The following is a 20,034-nucleotide window of genomic DNA, read 5'->3' as shown; positions in this document are numbered from 1 at the left end:
GGCCTGTCATCACCTTTGACCTGCCTGGTGTCTTACATCCTGTATGATGAGGACTCGAGGAGGAGGGAGAGCTGCGTTCCTGTTCCTGTGGCGAAGTTCCTCTTTAAGGAATCAGCCCGACCATACAGGAAATCCAGTGGCACCACTGTTGCTAGGCAGCAGGGGGTGGGGGGTAAGAAGGGGGGTGTTCACAAGGTTCAGTGAGTGAGCCACCGAGGGTGTCACCATGGTGATTTGGCATCCGAATGTTGCGGTCGGAGACCTGGGCTACAGAGAAAGAGAAGTGAACCAGTGGCAAGTGCTGCAGCCAGAGAGCTAGCAAATACCAGCACATAACAAGGTGTGCTGCTTTTGACTCCGTTGCAAAGTCACGCCACTGTTCGGACAGATAACCTGGTGAAAATGGTCTGTGCCAGCATCCAAAGGTGGTGGTGAAAAGAAAATATGGAGAAAGTTCTGGTGTTTAGTTGGTGTTATTGATGGGCCCTCTTTAGAAGTAGTGGATTGGTCGTGTCTTGACCTTGTTGAGCAAACAGACACCAGCGTCTCGTTGCTCACCATCAAACCTTGGTTAGTCCCTTGAATAGATTCAGACGTCTCTAAAAAAATCTCTTGTTCTTAAAATTTACTGGAATTCATGATAGCCTTGCATTCTTAAAAGCGTTTGACTGGTGTGAATGTGTGTGTGTGTGTGTGTAGGCTTGTCCGTGAATGTGTGTGTGTCAATGTACATGCGTTCAAGACGGTCTCCTCCACCCACATCCTGCCCACTGAGGCTCAGCACCCACTTGTATGCCCTTCACAAGCTTACCACATTCTTCCTCTCGCTCAGAAACACACACAGCACACACACACACTATATGCATATGCAACATATTTTACCCATTAAAAAAAAGAAAAGAAAAAGTGGTTGCACAACACCCTACTCAGCTGTGATGACCCACTGCCAGGAATTATGCCGTACCACCACAGTTCTTCCGCTAGTACAAAGAAAAATGTGATGGTTTTTTTTTCCCCCCCGAATGCCACAGGAAAACATCCGCATCTAATTTAGCGCACTGGCAGGAAGTTTTCTCTTATCAGTTTAGTACACAGAGGTTTTGTTGGCCAGTTGACTTTTACAGCCTCGCTCACAGACCAGAAACTCTCAGACTGGTTTGGTGTGTTTCAGTCCTGCCCCATAAATCACATTGGAGTCAGAGAGAAGAGCTTTTTAAAGGAGCAGTTTGACATTTTTGGAAATGCGTAGTTGCTTTGTTGCTGCGAGTTAGATGAGAGGATTGATACCACTCTGTTAGGTATGAAGCTCTACAGCCGGTTAGCTTGGCTTAGCATGAAGACACCTTGCCTGCCTCTGTCCCAAGTTAACAAAAAAAGCCTACAGGCACCTCTAACGCTCACTAATGAGCATGTTTTTATCACTCTCATGATTGATATGATACTTCCTGTGAATAGGCTATAGTAACCTATTTGTATATACTCTGTGTTAGCATCTTATTTTGAAAAGCAGACGTAGCCGCAGGTGTATCCTGGTACAGTCAACTCCTGCGCTTTTCAGGTTTTCCGATGTCTGATGTCTCTATGTCGCCTCGGGCCGCCAGGTTGATGGTGTTTGTCTCTTTCAAAGAACTTGAGAAACTACGTCTTGCTGCAAGTTGACATGCTACAACTGAAACGGATAATGTGCGGTACTTCAATGATAAACAACTGAAAATATAAACCAGCTTTTTACGTGGAAATAACACAACAACATTCAGAAATGTAATACTTGAATTACACATGATTAGGGGACATTATTTCAACCTTAAATGGCAAGTTTATTTCTTAATATCCATATGTTTTTGTTATTCAGAAATTCAATAATCCCTCACCAGTAAGGCAGGGCAGGGGGTCTGATAGACACCAGTATAATGGTGGGGGAAAGACTGCTTAGGACAGAGCCCAGCTAGCTGTTTCTTTATGCTAAACTAAGCTAACCTGCTGCTGGTTGTAGCCTCACATTTAGCCTCCAGACATGAGCGTGGCATCAATCTTCTTATCTAGCTCTCTGCATCAACGTTAATAAGCATATTTCCCAAAATGTCGACCCATTTGTTAAAAGGGATACACGAGGAGTGGCCGGGAACTTGGCAGTACTTCTTTGTTTTTAAGCTAACAAGACACAGAGATGAGCACCACTCATGGTTTCCCCTGTTTAAGCCAAGCCCTATTTTTAGAGTGTGAGAAATGCATATGTGCAGATATAAACCATCTAGTGTTTGCGATCAAACAACCGAGCGTGCAACCTTTTTTTTTCTCCATTCCTATCTCAGTCTGTTGCGGAGATCTAGTGTGTTCTGGCGGTTTTCAGTATGTGGGCCGACCCCAGCCTCCCCTGTCCTGAGCCCCTGTGCCTTTGAGGGCGGAAGTGCATGGATCCCTGATGTTGGTGTGGAGCCAGGTTGCCCCTGGCTCCACACCACCTCCATCCCTTCGTCTCCCCTCCTCTCCTCTCCTCCCTCACCCAGCCACATCTCTAGGGTCAGCTCAGCTCCAGATTGGCCCCCACGCATGCCTTTGAATGGTGGGGCTTAGGCAAGCGCTTTAAAAGGAAGCCCAAGTCTGTTTCCCATTTCACCCCCCCACCCCCCACCCCACCCCTCGCTCCTTTCTTTCTTTCTCTCACATACACACACAGCTGTCATCTGGCTTTTTAAGTTCTGTGCTGCATTTCTCCAGCTGGAGCTGGTTTATGACATTCCCTCGGCAGACTCTTTGGCCTCTCGCTCTCTTTCTCCCTTTCTCTCTCTCACACACACACACACACACACACACACACACACACACAGACGCACACGCACACACACGGATACAACACAAAGTCATTTTTTCCTGTTCTGTTCTTTCTCTTCTCTCCCTCCACTGTCTCCTATTCCTCACATTCCCCTGCAGACGCTGTGGATGTGCGTTACACCGCTTGGTATGTTTGGAGGCAAAGAGGGAGCAAAGTCACACACACACATATACACACACACACACACACACACACACACCATGTGTTAGCAGTCTAGGGGGGGGAGAGAGAGCGAGTGAGGGGGAAAAAAAAGAAGAGAAAGAGAGGGAAAAAAAGAAGTCAAAGGAAGCATCTCTTAGCAACCACAGGACAGTAATTACTGTAGCAGCAGCTGGGAGCAAACCAGATTTCCGCTGTGCGTTAAAGCACTGGCGTGGGCTACTTTACACACGGCACTGACTAACCAGAGCCAGCAGCCTCCTCCACACGCAGAGCAGAGAGAGGGAGAGAAAAGGAGAGGGTGGGAGAAGGAGAAGAGAGGAGGACTAACCCTGCCTTGATGAGGTCGGGGTGTGTGTGGGAAAGAGGGACAGCTAGCCAGTGTGTACAAGCCTCGAATATGGTCGGATGGAACTTGTACATGTGAAGATACATCGGCGTGTGTCTGTGTGTGTGTGTCTCTGAGTGGGACTTGAAGGGAGAGATAGCTTAAAAACCCTTTATTTTCTGCATTGAGAAAGAAGGGAAACTTAATTTGTATTTTTTGAATGTAATCATCCCTAATAATGCGTATCTTTATGTAATTTGTATGTATGATGTGTTTGGTGCGCGAACAAGCTGGAAGTCGTACAGATGGTTGTACTGAAACAATGCTGGACATGAAATATCATCACACAGCTCTTGATGTAATAACTGACAATCCTCCCCCATCTCTCATCACCTCTGCACGCATGAATCATGAATAGCCATCACTTTTGATGTTGTTGCCATGAGTACTGAAGCACTGGACCATTTCTGTTGCATCTATAACCATTTATTTTATACCTACAAATATGTTTTTTGCTGTTTATATATTAAAACGTGTCGTATGCAGACTTTGGCATTCACAAGATGTTATTTATAGACAATCTGATTGATGTCAACAGCGAGCTTCCCTCTTGTAATTATGAGATTGTTTGGCGCGAGGTGGAAGGAATTTTTTGCTCTGCTCTGCCTGAACACGGTTTCCAACGTTTCTCTCGCTTTTTTTAATTCGCTTTTTTTTTTCAAGTGCCTCTTTTTTTTTTTAGGCCCGTCGTGTTTGTAGATTTTGCATCAGTTAAAATGTTTGTGGGAACACATGCAAGGCTGATGGGAACTCTGAGTTCTTAACAGAAGGGCCTTGAGTCATCACCACACAGCACAGTCATTTGGCCAAGCGTGGGCGCAGGATGCCCCCTGGTGGTTACAAGTGGAACACGCGCAGCCTACACATCCTAGAGTCAAAACAGTTGTGGTCAAGAAAGATGAATTGATCGACCATCGGTGCTTTACATGGGTGATGAATGTAAAAAGCTTCAGCCTGTACTTATATAATAACCAGTTAATTGATGAATCATGTCAGATGTTTTGTATTTCTTTGATGTGTGTCCTCCAGAAGGGAAACACAAGCTGTATTTGAGTTTTTCTTCATATTCATTCACACAAACTTTCTATTACATTACTTGTTTTTCCTCTGTATCTCTCCAGGTGTGTGATGAGCCTCCCTCCATCTGTACCCCAATGAAAGAGCCCTTCTCTCCCCTCAACAACGTCGTCTCCACCGAGCCATTCAGGGGCTGCTACGTCCGCGCCCAGCCCTTCGACGAGTTCCCCTCCAGCAACCGCCGCTACCTGCCTCCACAGGTCTGCCTCTCCTCCACGGAACAAATCACACCTCCAACATTTTGATTTATAGACAGTTTCAAACTTTTGTGTACATAAACAGTAGTGTGTCTCTTTGGGATGCACTCAACTATAATTACCACATTACCTCCTCAGAGCCTACTTGCTCTTTGGTGATGTGTAACCATGGTAACACGTGCCAACCAATAGTGTGCAGTTCACATACTATTGGTTTCATACTTAAGTTTCTGACTTACTAAAAATTCCTTTTTCCTGTAAGTTTTTGTTAATGCAGAAGCTGACAGGAAGTAAACAGATGCCAAAGCTGTTGTCCTAGCAACAGGATAGCAATGGAATGGTTTATAAGTTTCTTAAGAATGAAATCTGGTTGTTATGAAGATGTGAAGTCTCGAGTGCAAGACTGAAGCTTGGAAAAATAATTTGTCGTTACTACAACAGCTACAACTAACTCTCATTTCCTCTTTCCAAGGTCTCCTTTAAGACGACTCGTCATGTCAGCTTTCACATGGACGAAGAGGAGATCGTTCGCATCAACCCACGCAAAGATGTGCTCATCCGCGGCTATGAGGACTACCGCCACCCTGTCATGTGGAAACAGGAAGCTGACCGAGAAGACCTGGACTTCCCCACCGCCTTCCACAAACTGGACAGTAAGAAGTGCGAGTACCTCTTCCCCGACGGCCCCGGTGGGGACTCCCACTCTGGCCCCGGCATGGGCATTGGAACAGGTATGGGGCTGGGGCTGGGCAAGGACACAGCCATCAAGACCCAACCCTCACCCCTGCTCAAGTCCAAGAAGGGCCGGCGGCGGCGAGAGGACGGCGAGCGCTCGCGCTGCATCTACTGTCGGGAGATGTTCAACCACGAAGACAACTGGCGGGGGCAGTGCCAAGACGCCCCTGACCCCATCAAGCAGTGCATCTACAAAGTCAGCTGCATGCTGTGCGCCGAGAGCATGCTGTACCACTGCATGTCCGACTCCGAGGGCGACTTCTCGGACCCCTGCTCATGTGACACATCTGACGAGCAGTTCTGCCTGCGCTGGCTGGCCCTGGTGGCGCTCTCCTTTATCGCGCCCTGCATGTGCTGCTACCTGCCCCTGCGCGCCTGCCACCACTGTGGCGAGGCCTGCCGCTGCTGTGGGGGCAAGCACAAGGCCGCGGGGTGACCCGACGACGGATTCTGGGACACCCTCAAAGCTAGCTAACACAGGAAGTGGATAAAAGCGGAAAATTAAAAGCCGGCATCCTTTTTTCATTCCCCTCTCAGACGGGGTGATATGTTGTTGATCCCCAGCTCTGAGGGCTTTTGGAGATTTCAGTTTGTGTTTGTCGCCGACAAGCAGCAGTGGAGGACAAACCATATGCTTTGTGGGAGCTCTGAGCATCAAGCTAAGTTCAGGAGCTTAATCTGAGGAGAGGAGGAGGAGGCAGCGTCAAGATTAATAGACTTGGAGATGTTACTAAACACACCTGTACACACACACACACACTCTCAAAACACACACACCTCTCTCACACGTTCACACTCATGCATTGACAAAGCCAGGCCACAAATGTCAGAACTCTGCTACAAGAAATGTGTAACTTTATGAAGGAAATTTGTCTTTTGTACAGAGAGCGACAACTTAATGACAAAAAAAGAAAACAAAACTATTATGCGTTCAGAAAAACTACTTGCTGTTTGAGTATGCTAAAAGGGATATGTTCTTGCTTTTTTGTGAATTTACAGTTGGGTAACAGTGGCCTTTCCTTCATGGCTTAAGCATTTTCTGACAATGTAATTACTAGACAGAGAAAAGTGCACTAGAAATGGTATTTTCCCCCTCTGAGTAAAGGTAACCCTCTCAAATTCTTGTGGTACATTAACCACCATATGTAGAGTAATTTTAACATTTGAGAGATGTTGCTGTGGTGGATGTATGGCCAATTCCTTCTTTTCCTTTCCATCGAATGTTGACAAAAAATAATCACAAGGCTTGTTTTTGAAGGTATACAGCTTGGTATAGCTTTTGACGTTAATTTAGAAGATGTTAAAATGATTACCTTGCTCTCCCAAGGTGATATAGACCATTTGATTGCATTCCAAAATAAAGGGATCGATTCCGTTATTAGAAGGGAAGAATAATGGTAATGACTTTACCATGCCGAGTTCCCCCAAAAATAGTTTTTTTCCACATCATACAAATAACATTAGAACCTCTTGAACCATTTAAATTGAATCCAATACATTGAAATTTCATTTACTCCAGTGAATTTCAGTTTTAGTCCAGTTATTTACTGCTGTAGTGAAATTGGTGTTTTTGTTTATTTGTTATTTTCCTGCTCCTTTTTTTTTTTTTTTTTTTTTTTACAATTATTTTTGAAACAAAGGCTGAAATGTTGCTCAACCAGCAAGTTTTGTTTCGGTGAGTAAAAGGGGTTACAGTGCTCCTTGGTTACACGATGAGGCACTTAAATTAGGTTATTCTTTTATTGAGAGTCCGTCAGATTTTTTTTTAAATTGACTAATTTAACATTCAATTTGGCTTGGAGGGTAAAACAAACCCTCCTGAAAGCACTGCTCTCCAAGCTTTGGTTGCAGCACCCTCTCCAAATTTCCATGTTTGTCCCATGAATCAGTTTTTATTTCTTCTTTTCGTTTTATTTCCCCTCACATCCTGTGTACATGTAGTATTTCTTTGTTCCTCCAGAGTCCACTCCTCCCGTATGTCTTCATTTAACAGGCCGTGAGTGAATGAATGCATTGTTTCAGGAATGCTGAGTATCTTAGCTATTAAAAACAACATACAGGTGTTATATATATGTGTTGTGTGTGTGTGTGCATAGGTCTTCATATGCACTGTTGATTTGGTGTCATGTAACGTCACCACTGACTATGTGATTAAGGCTTTTGGCTTGTAACAGCGTCCTGTTTCCCAAAGCATTTTTGTCTGTCGAACAAAGAGGCGATCAATCTGTTGAAGGAGTTGTGCGACATTTTGAGGAATTTACTTATTTGCTTTCTTTACAAAGGTTAGAGGAGAAGATTGATCCCACAATTTTATCTGTCTGTTGTTAAAGCTGGAGCTAGCAGATGTTTAGCTTAGCATAAAAACTGGAAAAAAGGGCGTAAACAGCTCGCCTGGCTCTGTCCTAAGATAAAAAAAAATTCCCCTACTAGCACCTGTAAAGCTCACTGATTACTAACTTGTTCAAAAACCAGAGTTTACAATCACAATTTGTGGTTTCATGGGGAGTCATGTGTGGGACTATTTCTTGGATGGGCTCAGAAACTAACTGGAGTTTTTGCTTGGCAGCCTGGTGGTGACAGCGGGACTCCAGGAAGTCATTGTGCCCATCCAAGAAGTAGTCCCACACATGACTCCCAGTAAAACCACAAATTGTCATTCTTACACTTTGGGTTTTGTTCAGAGGAACAACAACTGCACAACTGCGCACACAAGGGCTAACACCCGCTAACATCTGGCTTTTGTATTATACCCGGGGCAAATTACTCTGTAATAGTGATGGGTATTTACTGGATCCAGCTTCATTTGGCTCTGATCTGCAGTGATGGAAATACAACACCTGGGTGTTCATGCTAACTTTAGCCAGGTTGCTAGCGTGGTGCAATGATGTGCCGCCACAAAATCCCCTCCTCTGTCAAAGCAGCGCTCGAATACTGTTCCAAATATAGTCAGCACCGAATTTGAAAGAGATACTTAAGTAGTAAGTACAAGATATAAAAAGTAACTTTAGGTTACCAGGGTAACCCCGGTTCTGTGATAACTTTGCTCGGTATCTCACTATGGGATGCACCATGATCATGACCAATCTTGCTTTTTTCCATGATCGGTCATGTCTGAAGGCGCTTCCCATAGTGAGATAAAGAGCGAGGTTTCAAAGAGAACCATCGTAACATTTTCACTGGCCTCCATGCACTTTTTACGTTTTACGTAACATGCCAGTAAAAAAAAACAGTGTTTAAAAACCTGCGTACATGTTCTAATTTTGGTGGAAATAGGGTATAAGTGAGCTTTAGCGGTGGTGGTAGGAAGAATTTGGACAGAGCCAGGCTAGCCATTTCCCCCTGTTTCTAGTCCTAATGCTAAGCTAAGCTACCTAGCTTTGTATTTAACAGCTAGATATGAGAGTGGTATCATTTCTCTCATCTAACTTGCAACAAGAAAGCAAATTAGCTTACTTACTTCTTTACGATCCTTTGGGAAACAGGAAGTTTAGTTGTGTTTGAATCCCATTTCCCACCCAAACGAGTAAAACAGTTTAAATCGCTCAAGAAAACCATCGCTGACTCAAACTAGTCGGAACAACGACAAACTCCCAACAGTAGTAACAGTTCAGTTTGGACGTGTGGCTGCAATAACTGTTGAAATCATCCCGAACAAAGGCATCGGTATGTTTGAAATTAGCGCTACTTGTGATTCGCCTCAGCAGATTTGGCACAACGTCCTGCAACGTGCTGTTGCTAACACATATGCATCTCCTCTCACCTCCTGCTTAGAAATAACATAGTGGCGCCTCGGTCTCTCGACCCAACTGGATTACAGGTGACACGTTTATTCTCCTAATCCCGCCCCCGACCCAACGCTCCCTTTACTTTCTATGCAAACTTTCTAACGTGGGAAACACACTGACCTCTCTGCAGACTGAGTCAGTGACGGGACAGGACACTTTAACGCTATCTATAGGTAGACGACTGACCCCTGGTACCAAACTCCAAAACGAACCTGTAAATACTTAACACTATATTTAAGTTCTGATAATAATCCCAGCTTTGTTTTGTCTTTGAAATTTTAAAGATAGAGCTGTATTTATCGTTGCTGTCAGCATATACTGTAGCTTCAATTGACAGCATTATGTACATAGGTCACCTTTTAGTATTATTTCACATTGAAAAGTAGAGGGCGTCTGCGATGGAGAACGACTATTGAGCTTCTAATAGAGTCTCTCTCTAGTTTTGTACGGTAGATGGAAGGATAGTGCTAACACGGTACAGTAGTGGCAGTCCACTTGTTTCAAAAAGTTTGATATATAAATATATATATACATACATACATATAAAAGCTGCTAGATACAATCACTAATTTTATTGTGTTGACAGAGAAAAATCAGCTATGAACGACTGTTAAAAACCCTAATTCTCCAACAGCATATAACCATGACAGTGAGTTTCTAAATGTTCGATTGCTCTGTGTGATGAAGTGGACACTTGTGCATGTGTGTGGGTGCGCGAGTGTTACTATATATGTGCGTTCTTGTGTGCCCACGACTGTGTGTGTGTGTGTGTGTGTGTGTGCGGGGTTGGTGTGTAACCAAATGTTTGGTTGGTTGTCATATTCTCCCATTGTAATTGGATTGCCCTGCATTATTGCAAGCTGAACCAAGGTTTGATGAACCTGATTAAAACTTGCTGGCTGAGAAGCAAAAATGTAGGACGTGCATTTATACAAAGTGTAGAGAATGCTGAAATAACACTTCTCATTCTGCATTAACCAGCACAGTGCAACTTCCTGTCATGTACTGTATTATATATGCAACATGTGTCTGTCTGCTTTAATATATATATTTTTTTGACCTGCATTATATAAGACTTCAGTTTTAACCACTTTGCTGCTAGTCTTTTATCCTCTTTCAATCTTGGAGAAATTGTGCATATCTTTGGGAATGCATACAAGTGTACATTCTTGACATTGTGTAGATTAAAAAAAAAGAAAAGAAAGAAAAGCTATATAAACCTGTTTCTCTTCAGTGTATTGTTTTAAAAACGGTTACTTTTCACAGCAGTTGAGTGGTTATGTTTCGATTCTCCGATGCTTTGGTGCACTGATGATACTATATGTAAGCTTTTTTTCATCTTACAGCGCTTGATGTAACATTTATGTGATTAGTTCTAAATAGTGGAAGACATTTGTGTTTTGAAACTTGCAGTATAAATGGTACTACTCTTAACTATTCTGTAAACACTGCCTGTTTTCTTTCTTTCTTTTTCTTTCTTTCACTCTTCTTCTCTGTGCATATTTCTTTCCTGTGCATCTATTGTTTTCTCGAAGTTTCTTAGTGCCATCGGCTTTCACATCCTGACAACCTCAAAAAAGTGCCTCACGTCCATCCTAGTTTCCATTTTTATAATTTAACATCTCGTTCTGGTTCTATTGGTTTCTACACGTCTAGGTATTTCCTCTCATGGTTCGAGAATACCAAGTATATGATGTAAAATTTATAGTCCCAATAACTCATGTCATAGTTGTATTTTCTTTATACAGATGTAGCTCGTTACTTTTCATAAATATATAATGTAAATATGCATACATATGTTTGTAACTGTTTTTATGTTACATCATACACTTGTAATTTGACATATCAAATAACATTATCATAATAAAATGGTGAGTTTTAATCTTTTGCTGTGGAGGACTCATTGTGTTTCTTTTAATCCATCCTTTATCCATGTAAAAAGGACGCAAGTGTGGGGACAAGCTGACGTCACATTTCCAAGTCTACTGTGATTAGGAGAAAATTTAAACAGTCTTCCTCTTTTGTAAACACTTGAGTTCAACAATCCAGACTGAAATCTGCAGCAAATTCTACCTCTGCATTTCAAAGACATCCCAGTACTAATGTGTGTAAAATCAACAGTTACATTTAACCGGAAATATCAAAAGTAGAGTGAAAATGATGTATTTGATCAACAGAAAATGAATCTGCAAAAAATTCTGTAAATAAATTAACGTGGGTTTAAGTCCATTGTTAAGTAAAAAGATGCCAAACATTTTTCGTTTTGAGCTTCTCAAATGTGACACTTTGCTGATTCTTTGTTTTGTCATTGTAAACTAGTAAGTATGTTTAAGTTGTTTAAGTTTTGGGCTTGTGGTAAGAACGGTGTCACTTTGGGCTCCAAGAAAATAGCAATTGACAATTTCTTGCCATTTTATAGACATAATTATTATTTGGGAAAAAACATTAAGTGATAATGAAAATAATCAGAATCAGAAATACTTAATTAATACCAGAGGAGAAGTTGTAATTCATTACAGACGCTCCAATGTAAAGAATTGAGAATTATAAGACGAAAGAATAAAAGTATGAAAGCGATGTCAATATAAAGCAATAAAATAAAACAATGAAATGAAAATCTGCATTAAAAAAAATAGGATGTGCATTATGCCACATTGTATAACACTATTACTTAGTAATAGTAAGATTAAAAAATATTAAAAATAAAATACATATCGTCACTGTGCTGAGGCTGTAAGCGTGAAATTTAACTACAATAGAGTAAACAAGAAAACAGATATAGGAAACATAAGAAATATGTACAGTTATGTTCATGATAAAGTCCTAAACTGAAAATAATCTTTAGTTGGAGCCCTGCTCTAAAGACACTGTATTAAACTGGTGATTATGTTTAAGAAGAATGTGATTTATATTGGTGTAAGTTACAACAGGAAACTACTCAGCCTCACCAAAGTTCATTTGTATCCTACAGCCACAACATTTATTAATATCCTCAGATTTTTTTTTTTTTAAGATTATTTTTGTGGGCTTTTGCCTTTATTGACAGAGAGTGAAATGGGGAGACAGAGAGAGAGAGTGGGGACTGACACGCAGCAAAGGGCCACGAGTCGGATTCAAACCCGCGGCCGCTGCAGCGAGGCAATGCCTCTTTAAATGAATATCCTCAGATTTTTGACAGAGAAAGCATGTCATGTAGTGTGAAATGTAGGCATCCAGTGCAGTATATGACGTACAAAAAAAAAACAAACAAACAAAACCGATACACACAAGCATAGAAAATAAAAACACCTCATCCAATTTAAATTAATACACAGGCTTCACGACTCAAAGGAGAAACTACATTATAATATAAGTAGATAAATGCTGATATTCTGTGGCAACACTTTTACATAGCATTGCTTTATGTCCAAAGGTTCAATCTTTTTGGATTGATATCTGCAGCATTATGTCTGAGGTCATGAACACACAAATCTATACAACAGTCCAATGGTAGCACTTACGGTACAACAACTGAGATGACTGAAGAGTGACGGGTCTCTGTGGGTGGAGGGAGGTGGGAGGAGTGGGGAAGTGGTGTGGGTGTGGAAGGGTAGACCTGTGATAATAGGGATAACTGTCAGCTTGGTATTGTTCTCTTTTATTTCATTAATTGATGTTGATGTAATTGCACTTCATTTTTTTAATACCTTATTCAGTTTTACCTTTGTGCCTATTACAACATTTGATCTGTTATTAATCTCAGGATATCATGCACAACTGTAAAATGAAAGAAAAATGAACCTTAAATGTAGATGTGGGGTATATGTGGGCACCATCTGCTCAATAAAAGATATTTAAAAAAAGAAAAGAAAAGAAAAACATAAGACTAAAAACACGTACCAGTAAATGATAGTTTAGCCATCGGAAAACTACAGAAAGATGTCACTCTAGATGTGCTGATGGTGATGTACAAATGTAAAACAGTGCAACAATAATGAATACTATGGAAAATATTAATAACAAACTGAAAATAAATAATTGAACAAATACAAAAGCAGATTGTGCATAAGGCTAACATAGCCAGTTACTCACAGTCCAGCAACAGGCGATGATCAAAAGGTATAAACAGTGCAACAATAAAGTATACTGGGAATTATAAAATGCAAATAGAGGGTAAATATGTAAACAAATACAAATGTAAACAGCGACCCTTGATTGAAAACCAAAACAAGAATTTACAACTGAACAGGGAAGAAGTAACTAAGTATGTTTACTCAAGTACTTGATTCTAATTTATATTATGTACAATATAAAATATAATCTACTTTATGTAGCATATATTTCAATTTTTTACATTCTTGTGACTAAAAAAATCATGTTAAAAATATTTCTTGTTGATGTGTTTAAAGAAGTCTTTTAAACTGTATATCCTGTTTTCTTTTTTGTTTGTTTGTGCTTTGTTGTATTTTAGGTAGCCTTGTGTAACATCTTGGCCAAGGGACTACAGATAGAAAATAGCCTTATGGGTAATTCTGGCATTTTCATACCGTGTGTATTTATTAATTTGTACCGCCCCTTCTGATATAAACTAAACTAAAACGCTTACACACATACATACATACACATATAAACATACTTCAACACATTTTAGTGATAAAATCTGGGTCGACTTTTTGTCATAAAATTGCAGTTTATTATTGTGGTATAGCTTCATACTTACCGAGCACCGAGGCGGAACCATTGCAGCGGAACCACAGATGGAAGGTCACGCATGTTTCCCCCCGGCACCCGTACCTAACCGGAACAACAAAAAAGCATGAGAGCGCCGTAGAAATGAATGGGTGCAAAATTTGTTTATGTTGACATTAACATATGAGTAACGTCGTCATGTTTTCAGCGGACTAACACAAGTAATAAAAACTCACGGATTCAAAGATGGAGGGCGACATTTTGGACTCGTTAGAGCAGCTCGGGTAAGCTAATGTTAGCTTAGCATGGTACCTGTTAGCTTTGGTCAGTTTATGTTCTCAATGTGTGTGTGTTTTTAAAAAGACACAATGGCTGCTAGCTAGATTTAAAGTAGCTGGTTGAAACAGCACATTTTTCTTAAACATGGAGGTGTTAATGTAGAAAAACAAAAAGGAGTGCTTCTTTTGGTGGATAAGTAAAAAACCTTCAAGGTGCTCTTTGGTGCCGGGGTGATAAATGGTGGCAAAAAAGGAGGTGACCAAGGCATTGTTTAAGTCTAAAGGTTACAAAGCCTTTATTTGAAGTGGCTAATACATTGTAAAAGATAAAATGCACCTACGCGTTGCGGCACACAGCCTTCATCAGGGTGACAAATCAATCATGAGGACACAGGTCAAACCTATATAGGTAATACCAGGAAGTGACATCAAGAGCATATGAACAAACAGGTGACCCAAATGAGGGGAAAGAGAAAAAAACAAAACAACATCAAAGTACACATATAAACACATTATCCCTGACAATGCCAGGAAATAAATACCCTTATAACCTAAGCTAAGCTCGGTGTTAATGTTGTTTGTCCCCTCTCACTGTCCGTAGCTATGATGGTCCCTTGCTGGACGAGAAGGCGCTGCTCGCAGCCGCAGAGGGAGGCCTGTCCTCTCCAGAGTATGTGGACCTATGCAGGTGGCTGGCGTCCAGGTTGAAGCCGCTGTGTGACCTGGAGGAGAGCATTACTTCCGGTCCAGGTGAGCCACATCCATTCACACCTGGTTCTGATACAGTAAAGTGTCAGTTTACGTCACATTGAGCCTGCTCTCTCTCTCTGTCTCCCTGCAGACGACATGGACAGCCTCCAGCTGGAGATGAGCGGTCTGCTCAAAGAGCTGCACTGTCCTCATGAAGCCGTCGTCTCAGGGATTCTCAAGGGCAGCGTGCGGAGTACAAAAGATCATCTCAAGTTTGTGTGTACGTCATGAAATCATGCTCTTTATTCCAGTCATTCTGCTACAAGCTCTCTGTGTGGTGAGTCACTAACATTTTGTGTCTGTGTATGAAGTGTTTTTAAGCTCTGAGCTCCAGGCAGCTCAGATTGTGAGGAGCAGACGAGTGTCTCACAAACACCAAGAAGAGAATCCGGTGTGTCAGGAGCTGCAGGCTATCTGTGAAACACTGAACCTAGCAGAGCCCAGAGGACAGGACGCAGCAGGAGTTCTCTCTCAAGTCCAAGACAAGGTGGGACTTTAATGCTGTTTAAGTACTTAAATATTAGATTTAAATTTTAGATCTGACCGCTTCAGTGTGTTTTCTTCCTTATACGGCTAATGCATTACATCCTGTGTGTCACTGTAGGTTGAGAATGTACTAAAAGATCTCCCAAAAGGCGTCATTGGAAACCCAGTGCTGAAGAAGTCTCTAAGCAGTGAACAGTGGGTAAGACAATGAACTGAAATGCACCACGTCATATGTTGTGTCTGTACATTAGCAGCTGGGTCACCTTTGCTTCTTTTTCTGCAGGAGAAGCTGCACAACATAAACACAGCTCTGTCTTCAGAGTACGAGTGTCGGCGCAGGATGCTGATCAAACGGCTGGACGTCACCGTTCAGTCTTTCGGGTGGTCGGACAGAGCCAAGGTACGTTTTATATAAGTATTGTTGTCCTCTGTTTCCATCACAGAGGGATCTAAACTGCCGACAATATCTTACGTGTGCCTGTGGTTTGTCAGGTGAAGGTGGACAGCATGGCGAGGGCCTACCAGCCTAAGAGACACTCTCTGAGCCCTCAGTCCACGGTGGACATGGCCGAGCTGCTGGCTGCCAGAGAGGACATCTGCAATGTGGTCAAGACCAGCAGTGGCTCCAGCAGGGAGAAGACGACCTGTGCTGTCAACAAGGTTGGGATACGTTTTTTTCTTTGGCGGTAAACACCCTCGTCCTGATACTTTCCTCTGACACCACATCGCTTGTCTTCACTTGTGTTCACAGATCCTGATGGGAAGAGTCCCGGACAGAGGAGGACGTCCCTCTGAGATACAGGCCCCGCCTCCTGAGATGCCACCCTGGCAGAAAAGACAAGATGGAGGAGGAGGAGGTGGCTGGGGAGGCCGCGGCGGTGGAAGAGGAGGTGGCGGCGGCGGTGGTTGGGGAGGAGGAGGTGGAGGAGGGAATTGGGGAGGAGGTGGAGGAAGAGGAGGAGGAGGTTGGGGAGGAGGTGGAGGAGGGAATTGGGGAGGAGGTGGAGGAAGAGGAGGAGGAGGCTGGGGAGGAGGTGGATGGAACCAAGGAGGACACGGTGGACATGGGGGGAAAAGAGGACGGTACCAGTATTAACTTCTGATATTCTCATGTAGTTTTTTTTAAAGTGATCCTTGTGTCGTGTTCGACATGAGCGCAGTTCCGTTTTCAGTGGTTTTTTTACGGAGGGAGGAAAAACTTTTTTTCATCTGATGCCAGTAAACTTCCCTTATGTAGATGATTTATAAAGCTTTTTACTTTTATCAGTGTTTCATTTTGCTTTTTTGTTGTAATATACTCATGAGTGGGTTAGAGTGAAAATACCAGTGATGCTATGACATCATGACAAGTACTTTCTTGTACTAGAACAAATGATCTAACGTACTTATTGGGCCATAACACTGTAACTGTGTCCCAAATCCATATCACACACTGATTCTAAGGAGCTCTTGAGTATGTGTTGTAAATTAAGTTAACTTAAGACAGTCAGTATAGGTCATAAAACTTGATTTAAGTGTTTTTGAACACCCCTGTTCTCCTACAATGTGATGCACAATGGAAATAGAGGAGCTGCTCACAACTGGAATACTTTACCAACAAAATGACCATCTGTATATCAGTTACCGTGAAACACAAAACTGTTGCGCAGCTAAGATGAGGAAATACAATCAAATTGTTTATTTAAGGCAGGGAGTCACCACTCTTGTTTACCAGGCCAGTAAATCTCAATGCATTACTGTCTTCTTTGGCGCTGGTACTAGTTTCAGTGAAATGAACTGAACGACTGAATTGTTGAGAATCTGAGTTTACAGTATGTAGCATCTCCATAGTGACAGAAGTTTAAACATTTATATTTGTATGTGTGATCTAAGCAGCTAACTAACATTAGCTCAAGTGAGTAGCCAACAACCTGTTTTATACATCCAAAGAGCTTCTATAAAACAAACTGTGAGGCAACCAGAGCAGGTTTCTAATTGAGACAGGCCATTATTTGTCAAAATGTGTAGCTACACTGGGCGTTAAACTGGGACTAGGCTAGAATTTTTATGGTAGTCGTGCCATGTCACCTTGAATTCATGAAGAAAACTTTGTGTTTTTCTCACTTGCCTCCACAGATAACAGCAGACATATTTATGTTTCCCTCAGCCTGTTTAGATGCGCATCTAGAAGTATCGCATCGGAAAATTATGACGGAAACGCCAAAATTCGAATTAAAATCCCCTGATTCGCACAAACCAAAATACGCTTGCTTTAGCTGGGTTTTGGTTGATTTGAAAAAATGTTGATTCGCAAAACGGGGGATGGAAACAGTTATGTTCGAATTAAGTCTGACGTAGCGCACCTCTCTCCATGGTGATATCAACACTCCGGGTCGGGAAGGCGGTAATGCATTTACAAGCTGGTTGCCAACCGCCAGAAAACGTAGAAGAAGAATGCGAGCCTTGTTTTGTTTCCGGTTCTGCGGAAAACTGGCGTGAGTTTGTGGTTTTCACACAAGTCCGTACATTTAATGGAAACACACAGGATTCGTATTTCTTTGAATGCACATTTCCCAATGATTCGAATCACTTTTGGATGGAAACATAGCTAGTCGTACTTCCCAAACACATGCACTTAATAATAACCCTTGGTGTTGGAGTCTGGCTTTGAAGAGAGCATAGATAAGTTCCACTTTCAGCTCAGTATTAAATAGTTAGGTTTTAGCAAAAATGCATGTGTTTGGGAAGTACTGAACATACGACTGGGTTAATGAGACTTGGATCATACTGCATGAGTTTAAGAGTTTGCAAACAGGTGTTTCAATATAGTTTTGCTGTTGTTAAAATTGGTCCCCAATCAATCAATAAATCAATATATTCACCATTGTCTGTGGAGGCATGCAAGAAAAACAAAGTCTTCTTCACTAATTGATGTACAAATGGTCACTTTGTGGGTGAAGTATTCCTTTTAATATGAATAAAAACTAAGAAAACAAAAATTACTATGAAAATTTTGGGAAAAAATAACTGGTAATGTATGTTATTACAATTTTATACTATAAAGTTATTTATACTAAGAGGCTCTAAAAATGAATACTGTGCACAGTTTGTAATATGGAATAGACCCTTGTCACAGCAGACATTTTGACATGTAGGAAAAGCACAGGTGTATTTAATAACATTAATGATGGCTGCATTCCATTTAGGGCAGGTCCTGGTACTGTGCATACTGGCCCACATAGGCCCAATCCCAAACCACTCCCTACCCACTACCACTTCACTACCGAGTGTCACTCCAAATCAAGTTACACTCGCAGCTGCGGAGGGCACTGATTAAGGGGAAGTGTATGAAAGAGAAGCCAAACCATGGGATGACCGCGCTACTCTACCGGAAGAAGGAAGCAGATGTAACCATGGATACCGTCAGGCACTTTGTGAAAGCAAAATAGAGCAACAGGCTATTAAAAAACATTTAAATATTAATTAAAATTAGTTAAATTAAAAATAAACTTGGATAAGTCAGATAAGAGATACAGTGCAGTGGAATCAGTAATTAACTTGCTCATGTTTTCTAGACACAGTTTACACATTTACACATTTACAGATTAATTCATGTGGGCAATCTTACCTCTATCCCTGCTTTGCAGCATTCCTCTTTTTAGTGAAGAGAATCTCATTTTTAATCCGTAGATCGATTAACTGCTTTGGTTTTTCTTCTGTCCCTGTGAACACAGAATTATATATTTTTTAAAAATCATGAGAATGGGATGAGGAATTTTTAAAGTTTTAAATAGTTTATTTAAGCATTTGGACATGTAGGTTTTCATCGTTTGACACCAAACATTCTGTGTTATTTTGAGACTGTAAAGTCAGCGTGAGGAAAACAAATGTGTGTGTTTGGTCTAAAATATTTTACAAAGTAGAAAGACGGAACTCTTATATTTGTACGTTGTTTCCTCCATTGTGATGTTGCGCTTCCTGCTGGGCTCATCAGAAGACTGCACTGATGCACACTCGCTATCTAAGGGCCGAGCAGTCCACTCACACTCAGCGATAATTGGTTTGGGATGGGATTGGGCCTTAATGTAACCGAGCCATCGTTAATGTTCTCAGTTTCACCTGTGCTTTTCCTACAATGAGTCAAAATGTCTGCTGTGAAAAAGGTCTACTGAGACACATCTTGCATTTTTGACAAGGTCAGGGACAAAAACACTACAATTATTTTTTTACATCATATAATAGGAGTTTGTCACCGTGAACATTTTGTCTTGAAAGTGCATGTAGTTGAAGTGTTAGAGGGATTTGTAGATGGAGTAAAGGATGTTGGAGATGATGGTGTAGTCAAGCAATCTTTCCCTGGCTGAAGAGGCATCAGTGTGCACCCTGAAGATTAAAACCAGGGTTACCTGTTAGAGAACAAGCTGAGGACACTATGGAGAGTGAACTGGGGATACACTTTTTTTTTAAACCTGTATTTTACGATCCATGTCAGACTGAAACTGTCAGCTCTCGCCTCATTTTCTTTAAGATTCTGCACCAGCTGTGATCCTTTGTCACCTCTGAATTTATCCAATAAAGACCTTTTCCAATGATGTAAACTCCTCTTATGTTGATGTGATGTACAGATACTGAAGAGATTGAGGCACTGCCTCATTCCTACCACAAGGTGGCATGATTGGTGTAAACTCAGACACAGCAG

At 41.7% G+C, this 20,034-nt stretch overlaps 2 protein-coding genes across 2 annotated transcripts in view; both read left to right on the top strand.

Moving 5' to 3' along the window:
• The window catches only part of spred1 (sprouty related EVH1 domain containing 1), a 35,406-nt gene extending 28,903 nt beyond the window's left edge, over positions 1–6,503 (top strand). Inside the window, exons 5-6 of the mRNA XM_033642760.2 lie at positions 4,502–4,657; positions 5,127–6,503. Coding sequence (XP_033498651.1) covers positions 4,502–4,657; positions 5,127–5,825 — 855 coding nt within the window. The 3' untranslated portion in view covers positions 5,826–6,503. The remainder of the gene's footprint in view (positions 1–4,501; positions 4,658–5,126) is intronic.
• Positions 6,504–13,915: 7,412 nt separating this feature from the next.
• fam98b (family with sequence similarity 98 member B) lies at positions 13,916–19,927 on the top strand. Its single transcript, XM_033642435.2, has 8 exons — positions 13,916–14,126; positions 14,722–14,870; positions 14,962–15,090; positions 15,182–15,357; positions 15,475–15,555; positions 15,640–15,756; positions 15,849–16,016; positions 16,108–19,927. The coding sequence occupies exons 1-8, from the start codon at positions 14,089–14,091 to the stop codon at positions 16,450–16,452; spliced, it is 1,203 nt and encodes a 400-aa protein (XP_033498326.1). The 5' UTR covers positions 13,916–14,088; the 3' UTR covers positions 16,453–19,927.
• Positions 19,928–20,034: the final 107 nt, after the last annotated feature.

Source organism: Epinephelus lanceolatus, chromosome 15 (genome assembly GCF_041903045.1).
Source record: "Epinephelus lanceolatus isolate andai-2023 chromosome 15, ASM4190304v1, whole genome shotgun sequence".
Lineage (NCBI taxonomy): Eukaryota > Metazoa > Chordata > Actinopteri > Perciformes > Serranidae > Epinephelus > Epinephelus lanceolatus.
Note: the sequence above shows the minus strand (reverse complement) of the source record. Positions and strands in the feature narration are given on the sequence as shown.

Bases quoted from the DNA above. Each gene is read 5' to 3' on its own strand.
- fam98b (XM_033642435.2), top strand. From the start codon at position 14,089: ATGGAGGGCGACATTTTGGACTCGTTAGAGCAGCTCGG. The intron at 15,757-15,848 runs GTACGTTTTATA...GTGGTTTGTCAG, and splicing joins GGTGGTCGGACAGAGCCAAG to GTGAAGGTGGACAGCATGGC. The intron at 16,017-16,107 runs GTTGGGATACGT...TTGTGTTCACAG, and splicing joins CGACCTGTGCTGTCAACAAG to ATCCTGATGGGAAGAGTCCC.